The sequence below is a fragment of the Hyposmocoma kahamanoa genome, unplaced genomic scaffold (genome assembly GCF_003589595.1).
Source record: "Hyposmocoma kahamanoa isolate Upper Pololo Valley unplaced genomic scaffold, ASM358959v1 182, whole genome shotgun sequence".
Taxonomy (NCBI): Eukaryota; Metazoa; Arthropoda; class Insecta; order Lepidoptera; family Cosmopterigidae; genus Hyposmocoma; species Hyposmocoma kahamanoa.
In genome coordinates this window covers 3382502-3395290 of record NW_020653713.1, presented here as the reverse complement: position 1 = coordinate 3395290, position 12789 = coordinate 3382502, and the positions used below count along the sequence as shown (strand labels likewise).

General features: G+C 38.6%; 1 protein-coding gene across 1 annotated transcript; it reads right to left on the bottom strand.

Annotated features, from left to right (window-relative positions):
* Positions 1-780: 780 nt before the first annotated feature.
* LOC113226130 lies at positions 781-1569 on the bottom strand. Its single transcript, XM_026458659.1, has 2 exons — positions 1362-1569; positions 781-1103 (listed from the first exon to the last, which is right to left on the bottom strand). Exons 1-2 carry the CDS (start codon positions 1567-1569, stop codon positions 781-783), a joined length of 531 nt encoding a protein of 176 aa, XP_026314444.1.
* Between the last annotated feature and the right edge of the window lie 11220 nt (positions 1570-12789).

Genomic DNA, 12789 nt, shown 5'->3' with positions numbered 1-12789 from the left:
TGTCCCGAAAAGGCCGGCATCGACTGCCTTCCAATCAGTGCAGATTTACGAGCTCGGCTAAGTAGGCCCCCGTAAAATATACCCGCGATTTATTACCGGTGCAAGTGTACGAGATTTGCATTCTTTAGGGAACTTCTAATGCCTACTGATTACTTGGTTGAAATGATTTCAGTTACTGCGTATAACGATTCTACGGTTGTTCCATTGGGTTTTTCCTATTAATCGTTTGCACGCTTAAAACCTAACCTAACTGTTATGTACTTCTCTTTAGTACTGACATAAATAATGTAATAAATCATTATAGACATGTACCATTTCCGGTATTTAATAGCAAACTATCTAAGGCCTTTGTAATTGAACATTTTTCGAAACGGTATTGCTTAAGAAATAAAGCCCACCTCTTTTCATGGTGTAGATAAAATAGAGAGATACTAGAACTAAAGTTTCTATATTTTTTCGGGTCTGTGTGTTTGTGGTACCGTCGGTGTTACCCCTTTCCACAAAACTAGTTTTCATGATCCTAGGGTTATCAAAGTAATTTACACAGCTCTAGTCGCAAGTAAACTTGAGACGACTTCAGTAATTTGGAACCCTCATGAGAATGTGTACACCTTGCTTCTGGAGAAAATGTAAAAGACATTACACAGACTCTTGTATAAGAAAATTAATGGGTACTACCCATTTATACCCTACGAAATTCCACCTTGGCGTCATGGGGTTTAATTCTGTATGCGATGGGATATGGCGAACCTACCCTACCCTCCACTGGATATGGCGAACCTACTCCATTCTCTGCTGTAGACGCCCCGGAACACCAGAGACCCCTTCCAATACGAAACTCTTCGTTGTTACCTGTAATAGACTGCCCGATCTGTTACCCGTTAGTCCCCCTTGGTGCTGCATGCGGTCTTCCCGCTCCCTCTCTGCTGCTTTGTTCAGCACCACAACGGCACCACTGAAGGTACTGACCGCCTTCCATTCAGCCACGGCTTGTGCTAAGCCTGGCTGCGATAGGTCTGCCCCAACTACAGCGGACAACGTGGCGCGAGGCTCCGCCCAAGCTGGGTACTCTTCGTGCGTATGATGAGCGGTGTCCGCCGCTCCTCCGCAATGGTGGCATGCTCACAGGAACTTGCTGAAGCATCCGTACCTCGCTAACGAGCTGCATCAGGTTGTACATCGGTACGTCGTACGTACTCTGTGTTTGCTCTCGACCTAATCCTTAAGGATGGGTCGACTTGCGACCACCAATTCCCGGCTAACCCCCGGAACTCCCAGTCGCTCGGTCCACTTCCAGACGACTTCCTCGTTGGCCTCCTCTCTCCATCACTCAATCTTTAGCGAATGGGGAGAGCCATTACGATCTCTCGCCTCTTTGCGTCGCCAGTATGCCGCCGCAAGTACCTCGGCATCGAGATACCACGACGCGCTACCGGCAAGCAAACACGGCGCTGTATGCGACATAGTGCGATACGCTCTAAGTGTAATAGTTCGCTGAGGACGTTGCAGCATAGCCAGGTTGCGGGCGTTCAAATCTTTCGCCGAAATTAGTGTTACGTACAGCGCCATTGAACGCACCACATTGATGTATAGGCATCGGCACGCATTCCCAGGACTCGCAGGATCCTCCCCATATCTCCTGTAGCTATCAATTTTGAAGGTTCTATAAGACCAGAGCTAACCGATCAGTCAGACCCAACCAGTTCTGACCTAACTTACTAAGCTCTGTATATCTGACCGGCTGTCGGATTAACTGACGCGGACCTGCAAATAAAAACATTAGGTAATACGTACTTTGGTTTACATAACAATGTCATTTGTTGTGAAGTGTAGTGCAGTATGAAACCACGGACTCCTTATCATCTTGATCTGTCATTACCCGCTCCTAGGAAACGCTCCTAGTAATTACACATTATTTCACAACTTATTATTTATTCATTCAAAAACTAAATACAATTCAATTAATTGAAAAACTAAATTGTTTAGGTACATAATTATACCCATCCGCAACGTAGGCCTCGTCAGGAGGACACAAATATAAATCAGATTAATTTAACTTTCTGTCTATATTTAAATAATTCAACAATGACATTTGGCATTTCTTTTACTACAATCTAACACTTTAAAATTTCTTTTTTTAATATACAAAAGTATTATTGACCTAGTAATTCTTCTTTCCTTTAATTTCGTAGCTCCTTATCACCTCCAAAGCCTCCTAACACGATAGAACTTGGCCCTCTTCTACTTTTCAATTATCTTACAACATAAACCACGATGAATACTATTTCTTGGCTCTCGTCGGCGTAATAAACGCTAACCTGTTGTCTTGAAACTTGAGCTCTTACAATAACAACGTGGCATTTTCTTTTTCCTTTATTAACTCAAAGTAGTTTACCGTTCAAGTGGACGACCGATAACGTCCCCCTATACTTTATTTAGTGAAATACGGGTGTGTAATGAATGGTTTTCGCAATTGTTGCACATAGGAAATGAAAATATTTTTCCGGATTTAAATCGCGTATATTGTTTTTTCAAACAAAGTTTCAAGCTATTTACAGGTCCGTGACCATGGGACCTGTAAAGGGCCCGAAGTTAGTTTAGTACCTAAACAAATATGGACTATATATAGCAAATAATTTAGTCTGTATTTAATACACTTAGTATTTACGTCATCCGCTATCACACACATTAAAACTAGCCGTTAACCGTCGTAGCAAACCAAAAATGTCGTAAAGAAGTGGCGAATATTCCCTGAACCAAACTTCATGTGCCATGAACACTGAACATAAGTAGGTCGACAATCGCACGGTTAAACGGGAAATCGTTCCCTGATGTATATCTGTAGGAAAACTTTTTTGTGCCATTCTTTCCTTTTTTTCTTTCTTCTTACTTTTTGAGCGTTCGGCGGTGACAGTCCACTAATGGAACGCTGCTCAAACGATTCGCTTTCTTCTTATACAGTCAATAACAGAAGTTTTTCGTCTATAACATTTTGCTTTACCCCATGTTGCTTTGACAAAGGAACGGAGGAAGAATGAAGCTGTGTTGTGTAGTGTACAATGAGAAATGAAATCGCCGTGGATTGTATGTTCTTTTGTTGCGATGTACTTGGAGTGTCGTGGCTGTATAGAGTTTCGAAATTAGTGTAATAATGAGTTTCTTGCAAAGGCTTTGTTGTAGATATAACCAGCACGATTGTCAGTACAACAATCTTACTGGACTTTGGATGGATGGATGAGATCGTTCTTATTTATATTCGTATAGAGTTGAGTTTAAATTTAACGTTCGTATACCCGCGCACGGTCTGTGAGGCCAAAAAGTGTTAGGTCCATTTTAATATCTTGTTTTGTAAAATATTATCGTATAATTAAATTATATATTAGACAGGAATATGTAATATATGTAATATTAGAGATGAGCAGTGTTTTATTACAGCCATAGGTAAGTTAGAATATTCTCCTCAAAAACTTGTACAAAAATATACTTTTTATAGCATCAACATAAAAAAACTCTCAAATGTCAAAGAATATTTTATATAAAGTTATACAATTAATAGTGTATAAAATTTTAGAAACCATAAACTAAATAGCATGTTACATTCAAAAATATATCTTGGTCAAAAATACTTCTTGCTGTCATCGATGGAGCATTTTTATTTTACTTAATTTGACTATCTTGGCCTAGGTAATAATCTAGAATCTCCTGCTTTGTGTCATTTCTTACTTGCTGCGATTCTATATGTTCCTGAAAGACATTCATTTTCGCCCTCATATTGGAATCAGAGTCATCCTCTTCCAAAAACCTTCTCATATTTTTTAATATAATTATTTACAAATATAATACATACGGTAGACTCGATTATAATTAAAATTAATACATATCTATGGGAATTACTAAAAATATTAATTACCTAAACCTGTGACACCTGTACCCGCGTTATGCTAAAATGAAGGTAGCCACGACCCCTGCAACGAGCAGTGAGACCCAAGCTGTGACGTTTCCGTAGCTGCTAGCTACGCACACCGCCGAGAGATGGCGTTGTACTAAATTTAATGTAACGCGCTCTATTTCGGTCCATTGGGGAGAGCTTATATTCCCTCCCACACCTGAGTTTGGGTGTACTACTGTAGAGTTATGCTCTCGGGGCAAGATGTGACTGCCGTGACGTAATAGACGGGTGCCCGTCACTGTAATTTTTCAGTTGTCATGCCTACTAAAACTGCTGGAAAATGTGGATTCGGAAAAACACACGACCAACGGTAATCGTCGGTCTGAGAGAATATCACGCGGGTATACGAAGGCTAAGGCGTTAACTGCTTAAAATACGTATGTATGTATGTATTTTATCAAGAAATTAAATTCAGTCAAATACCGTTTGTACGTTTAGGATAAACGTTAATCTTAGAAACTACATAAGCACACTCGTGTTGTTATTTCAGAGTTGTTTTAAATACATTGTTACTTAGTGATAAGTTCGCCTGTTGCATCATGTCATCTTTAGTAGCAGTAAAGCTCCTTGTGAAAGAGTTCGGCGCAGGCGCAGGCTTGTTCGTCTCGTCACTTGGTACTATAAAAAAATCTTTTCCTTTTGTATTCGCATTTGATCTCCGTCTCACCTGATGCAAAGTGACGATGAGGTCGACGATGGAGCATGCACAGCTAAGTAATGCCTATTCACTCTTGCCTTCAAAAGGCCCAAGTTTAAAACGTTCAGGGAATAAGTCTGCAGGCAGAGAATTCCACTCCATAGCCGTTATTCATATAAATATGGAAGCATAACGCTTCGCACGAATATTTGCAATATCGTAGGAGTGGAACTCAAGCCTACGTCTAGTTCAGAAGGAAAGGGAAGGCGAAATTAATTCGTGCAATTCCTTCGCACACTCTCTGTGATATATCCTGTAGAATACCGATAAGCAGGCAACTTTACGGCGGTGTTAAAGGCTCTGCAGTTTCGCCTCTACTAATTCCGAGTCACCTATAAGCCTCTTGACACGTTTGTCGATTGAATCCAAGGTGACCAGTTGGTATGTAGCAGAGCCATCTCATATGCGGCAGCAGTACTCCACACTCGACCGGACTTGTGCTAAGTACAGCTAAAGCAACTGTCTTATCTTCTTATCTTATCGCATAAACAAAAATAGATTGTATTAGATATTAATAATTACAATATTTCTCTTTGTGACAGAATCGTGTCTAAAACACGTTAAAAAATAAAGTAAATTACCTATAACCAGCTTGACTAACAAATAAAGTAAACAAACATGGTAGTAAGGTATACTTTTCTTTTGCAATTGCAAAATGCAGGGCTATACAGCCAGTTGTTATCCGCCCGCCCTGAGAAACGCACGCTGGGCGGCGAAGCCTTCCCCGATACGTATACGTTTTACGAATAACAACATTGTCGCATTCGAACTTTCAATAATTTTTCTGAATTTCGACATTTTGATTTAGATTTGTGTCGGCAATTGTACGTTTTAATGAAAATTGAATTTAAGTGAGTGGTTTTAGAGATATTGTTTTGGTTTTCCAGTTGTATTTGCTGAAGTATAAGGTAAGATTATTTTATTGTACCAAAGTTTTATTAAGACGTAAAGTCATAGTATTAAGCATGTTTTATGATTATTTGTGGAATGTTTGTATGGGTTTCCTAAAGTTTTATCACACTTTTTAAAACAACCCGAATATGTTTAGGTAGTTTCCACTGCTTCACATAGGTCTCCTATAGGTTATACCACTGGCATGGTTGCGGAGGTTTAAAAACACCTTCTTAAGTTAAAGAAGCATTCTCAAATATCAAGAAACAAGTGTTATTAATATTACACGAGAGTATCTAATTTTCTGGGTCACTCGGAGTACGCTCATGGTCATTATTACGCATACGAGTAGCATATTTATAATATATTAATCTTCAGCATTACAAATCAATGAAATCAACATTACGGTTTTATAATTTTCTGTCAGTATTTATTTTTAAATTGATATACTGTTTTAAGGAAACCAGGAGAGATATAGTAACTGACTATATTTTTATCTTTTTATCGACAATTTTAACAACAAAAATTAAAACTAAAGCAAAACAGCGCACTTACACTTAAATGTATTGGATTACAAAGATTGCGTACCCACACTAATTAATCATATTAACTAAAATCTCACAGTTTTATAACCACAAAGCTTCGGCGCGCCAATAGAAAAAAGGCCTCCTTGCTGGAGCTGCGCGTGTTATTTATAGTGACCGTTCAGAGGTGCGATGACGGAGGGGGTTTGCTTATACTTCTTTATTATGGAATAAATAATAATAAATAAATAACGCACACACTCAACATAGCACCGCACTAGGGAAACCCTGTGTCGCGGGTACCATGGACACACACATAGACAACTACAAATTACACCCAAACTCGCGAATAATTGTAGGCCATACAAATATTTCTCCCCGCCCCGGAATCGAACCTGGGACCTCTGCGTGGCAGTCCGGCATGGTAACCGTTGGGCCACGGAGGCAGTTAAATATAATATTATTAATATATTATATTATTACGATGATATACACGGAGTATTGTAACTATCTTGGATTATTTTTTGTCATAATATATTCACAGAATGAGTTAATCTAAAAACCTGTCAACGTGACCGGTAATAAGCCCGAAGCTTTGGTTTGTTTGAGAAAAAAAAAACAAATAAATAAAACTCAACATATTCATACAATGTTTGAGATAAAACGATTCTAATTACACCATGAATATCTTTACCGTTTTGAGATCTGTACTTACTATATTCATATAGCACGGTCCCTTCGGTTTGCCTAAGAAATTTATTCTTCAATTTAATAGTTTATACATTTTATTATTATTCATAAATGCATTTTGTAAATTTTGGAATATATTTAGTAGTAGTAGTAACATTTAATGAAGAAGGTGGGTCCTTCTCCATTTTACCTTCTTTAAGTATCTGTCATATATTAGGAAGTTTCAGAAATAAAATTCCAACTCCTTGTGTTCTTCGTTTATTGATATGAAGACTTATTACAATTATACACTTTGCATGATAAAATAGCACGGTAAAGCAAGATGAGAGGCACTGTCCTCTGAGACTCCAACAAACAGAATGTCGAGCAATCGAGTATCACCAATTAAGAAACGTTAGCAGTATGGTGGGAGCTTTTTGGTAGGGCTGCATTTTTGGCGCCACCAATATAGTGTATTGTGGCGCCATCAACTAAAGCTACTGGCGCTACCAACCTAACAATGTAGCAACGGAAACAATACTCATGACCAAATATACTCTTTAATATAAATAGTGCTCTAATATTACAAAAATATAATTACAATAGGACAAAATTATTTATATGTCTAATATGTCGCTTACAGCTCGGCCATCCTGTTTGATGCGAGTCCCTTCGCTTATGCAACAAAACATTTACATCTAGATACATAACCAAGTAAATATGTTAGAGAATGTAAACTTTATTCTAGGGTATGAACTAAATACATTTTCAATGAAAGGAATAATTTGTATTATTAATTGCATTAAACAATTTAAATTAGTAAATACATAATACGGTCGCTTGAACTTACATTTAAAAATCAAGATTTTTAGACGATTCTTACAACAAATTCTTATTATATAACAAGTGTTCGAGAGATTGTCGATACAGGTATACTATTAACATAATAATTCAAAGGTAACAATTATAATGAAAACACAAATTACATTTTTTTTAAATACATATTGGATTACTTATATAAATCATCTAATCACGTTCGCTGTCACCACTTTCTGTGTCACTAAATGTTAAGTCCCTATTAAAACTCATCCAAGGCTGTAGTTTATCTATCGCTACTATATTTTCATAGCGTCGACCATGTCTACGTGTCAGAGGGGTATTTTCTATCAAAAACCTGTCATTAGGGAGCACTTTCACTATACGATATGATATTTAATTACAAGCTTCTGGGATTTACCGTCATGAGGAACTTGCCTTTCTACACGTACCAAGTCACCCTCGCTATACTGTTTAGCGGGTTTTCTACTTTTATTGAACCTTTCAGCATCTTTAACTGCTTTTATACTAGTGATGGATTTCGTATTTTTGACTGGGGTTATGTTAACGAATTTAGAAAAAACCATCGACCATTACTAAAAGATAACAATTTCCTTTTTTTCTTTTTACAAATGGACCGAGATGATCAGCGTGAAGTGTATGGAAAGGTATGCTGACTTTGTCTATGGGGTGGAGCTCATCCTCTCGCTTACCTCCAGGTGCTTTGTGATGCGCACGCTCTAAGCAAGACGAAACATACTTTTTTGTGAAGCGCCTCATTTTGGCAAACCAATAATGTTTCCGAATGCGTTGAAGAGTTTTTTCAAACCCGCAATGACCCACGTCATTGTGGTTCTTTTTTTCAATTTGCCAACGGACGCCCTTAGGTACAAGCCATTTAAGTTCCTCGCCGATAATTCGATATACACGACCGTTTTTAAGCTTATAATTTTTGCATAGTTCGGCTACTTGTTCGGATTCAGGATAACTTAGAGTTTCTTTAATAGACTTTACTTCATCATCTGCACATTGAACGGTGGTTATCCAATTCTGTTCGGGTTCTTGTAAGGCAAGTACATCTAGAACGTGAGATTCTAATTCCCCACAGTCGACAGGGTTGCGGCTCAATGCATCGACATGTGTCATTCGGGGCCCAGGCCTATACTCAATACAGCAATCGTATTCCTGTAATTGGACCCACCATCGTGCAATTCGCGGAATTACGTCGCGTTTCGTTAGAGTAAATCTAAGAGCATTACAGCCAGTGAGGATCTTAAACGGTACGCCAATTAAATATACTCTAAATCTATTTAATGACGCTACAACGGCTAATGTTTCGAGCTCATACGAGTGGAGTTTACGTTCATCGTGTGTGGTTTTTAGACTGAAATGTGAAACTGGTTGAAAAACTCCACTAGCATTACATTGAAGTAAGATACCGGCTACACCCTCCTTGCTGGCGTCAGTATGAAGTTGAGTTTCTGCAGTAGGATCATATAGCGCAAGTAAAGGACGTTGAGTTAGTAGCGTCTTTAAATCAGTAAAGGCCTTGTTTTGAATATCTCCCCATGTCCAAGGAATGTTCTTTTTTTAGGAGATCGGTAAGAGGGGATGCCAATATGGCGTAACCTTTAATAAAATGGCGGAAAAACCCCGACAAGCCTAAAAACTGTCTTAGTTCATGTTGATTATTGGGTTTGGGAAATTTTGATACTGCGTCTATTTTCCTAGATCCAGGACGAATGCCTTCAGCACTAACTTCGAATCCGAGAAAATCTATGATGTTTTGAAAGAAATGACACTTGCTAAGTTTCAAGTGAGTCCACCTTGCCTTAACAATTTAAGGACTTCTTCCAGCCTTTGCAACCCCTCTGATACGTTTTTTGATGGAATAAGTATGTCGTCCATATAAACAATGGCATATTTCATTTTAGCTTCTGATAATATTTTATTAATTGTTCTCTGGGAGACAGAAGGGGCATTGACTAGCCCAAAAGGCTTGCGATTGTATTCAAACTGACCGTCAGGGGTTACAAACGCTGTTTTGTGCCGCGATTCCTCTGCAATGGGTATTTGGTAATACCCAGACGCCAAATCAAGAGAAGTAAATAAAGTATTACCGGCTACCACGTCTAATTGGTCTTCAACAAGGGGGAGTGGGTAATGATCCTTTTTAGTTTTGCGATTTAAAGCCCGGTAGTCAACGCATAAGCGTTTGTCTCCAGTCTTCTTTTGAACCAAGACTATGGGATTCGCATAAGGCGAGGAGGATTCCCTAACAATACCACTATCAAGCATCTCCTGTACCATAGTCCTAACTAACGCTCTCTCAGCGACAGACATTCGATAAGGACGATATACAACTGGTTGCGAGTCATCAAGTTCAATAACCATTTCTGTCGCTTTAGTGAAACCGAGATTATTAAGACTATCCAAAAAACAATCGTTGTGACTTGAAAGTAGTTGTTGCAACTGTACACGTTCCTCGTCGTTCAGTTTATCACCACAGTTTATTGATTGATCCAATTCATTTACACTGAACGAAACACTACAGGTATCTAGAATTCCAAGCCTATCATGCAAGCTTTCTTTGAAGAAAGCTCGAGTCATAAGAAAATCTTTATTGATAGCAATAGTTCGAGGTGACACATTGAAAACCAACAGTGTACTAGAACCTTGTTTAAGCTCGTATTGACCCGGAAGGATGTAATATTCTTTACCTTCAGGTCCTCGCAAAGAACCATCTACAAGAACGGAACCGGTCAATTGTGAATGAGAAACAACGGCCACGGGTCTTACTGAATTATTAGGAATGTCAATTTGTTTATTGACTGTTAAATGAATTTTGTCTGGGATAATTCTATTAAATATGAGTTCGGTCGGAGTCTTCGTTATAGTAATATCTGGCTTTTCAGTAAAGGAGTGTCCCAGTAAAACTGGTTGATGAATAACAAAATCTTCGACAATATACATGTTCACAGTTTCTTTAATATTCTGTACTTCAACTAAACACACCGACATCCCTACCGGTGCTATCAAATTGGCCCCAATTCCCCTTAGCACAGGTAGATCCTTAGGGACAGTGACTTCAAGGTCAAGTTCTTTTGATGTGCTTTGTTTGATTAGTGAGCATTGACTGCCTAGATCAACGTGACATTTAACAGGTGTATCATTAATCTTGACGTCAATTATATACTTATCATTTGCGTCATCAACGCTTAATTTTGCGACTTGTTCCTCATTCCTATCCTTGATCCGCTCCTGACTCCTTAGACTTATTCTTGAAGCAATGAACAGCAAGATGCCCTAATTTTTCACAAAATGTACATTTTTCTGGAGGTTTGTTGCATTTAGAGCTACGATGCCCGAGTTCACTACAATTGTAACACGTAATGCCGTTTTCTTTTGATGTACCTGGCTTAAATGTTGTAAATGTTTTGCGATCAATACGAATTCGTGAAGAATCTCGAGGGTCTCTATCCCTATTCTGTCCTACTTTTACAGATCTAAAATATTTAAGGACCTGTTCAGGCTCAGTGAATTGAGCAGCCTGAGCACCTACTTTTACAGCACGGTCTTCTAAGCCATATAAGATACAGTCCACCGCTTTTTTCTTATAAATTTTACATCTATTTAGCAGGTTAACCTTCGCATAGTAATAGTGCTCCAATGATTCGCCATACTTAACTCTCTTAGTTAACATTTCGGTCAAGAGCTCAGCATAATCCTCGCGACAGGGAAAGGATTCAATTATTTTCTTTTTCCATTCTGGCCAAGTGAATAGTAATGTTGGTAAACCTTGGTACCAAGATTTAGCAACCCCCGTTAATTTTGGCAACGCGTAATGTATAGTTTCTTTATCATCCCACCCGTAAATTTCTGCACATTCTTCAACCTTGGTTATCCACGTTAATGCAGTTTGCTCTTTACACATTGGATCAAATTCAGGTATAACATTTGTATTAAATGTCAACTTGGGTTTATCTGAACTCTTGACTTGATTTAAAATAGATAACACCTTATCCAAAATATCATTATCTTTAGATTTAGACGGTCTCGATCGTTTAGTAGCAGAATAGTATCGCTCACCAGAGTCCTCAGAAGAAGTACTACGACGTCTTCTACACCACCTCTCTGAAGAACCGCCTCTGTTGCGGCGCCTTCCTCGTGGTACGTTTACGTTTGGCTCCTTATAATGCTGCGATAAATCAAGTGCATTTTGACCCTGACCCTGGCTGGGTACTCCTGGATCATGAATGCTATTATCTAGACCCCGGCCCTCTGACCTGGGCACTCCTGGGTTACAGATTCGACTTGAACCCCGACCCTCGTACCTGGGTGCTCCTGGGTTACATATTCGACTTGAACCCCGACCCTCGTACCTGGGTGCTCCTGGGTCATGAAGATCTCTATTAGATTCTCCATTGTCATTCGGTTCAGACCTTTGAGAACTCATGTTGGGATCTCTCTCCATAGCTGAAACTGATTGATTTGGTTAGTAACAAGTCTAATAAGATGATAATGTACCTACATATTATGTTTCTGCATTGTAGTTTGATACGACATAATATTTAAACTATTGAACAAAGAATACAATAAAAATAACGGCACAAATTATCCAGAATTCTTAAATGAGCACTCAAATCTATATTATAATTATGCCATAATGTTAAAACTTCATATTGGAGGATAAGATAGATAAGCATTAATACTTTAAATGTATCTAAAATTTGTTGGTAGGTATGCAATAGTAAATCACAATCCATAATTAATTCGAACCACCTCCAGATTGTAGCCCTGGCAAGGAGCATGAATAGAAATGACAGATATACGACTGAATACACCATTACATTCCTTATTAAGTAATATGTGTAATTAAGACCGTTGTAGGTTTGTAATAACCAAGTCACAATCCGCAATTAATTTCATCCACCCCCAGAGAGTAGCCCTGGCAAGGTGTGTGAACAGGAATAGCAGATCCGAGACCTACTATGCGATTACATCCCTTACTATGTAACTATTTTTAATTAAGACCTTTAGGAGGCATGTAATAACAAGTCACAATCCGTAATTAATTCCATCCACCTCCAGGGAGTAGCCCTGGCAAGGCGTACGAATAGAAATGACAGATATACGACCCAATATGCCATTACATTCCGTATTAAGTAACTGTGTAATTAAAACCGTTGAAGGTTTGTAATAACAAGTCACAATCCGCAATTAATTCCATCGACCCCCAGAGA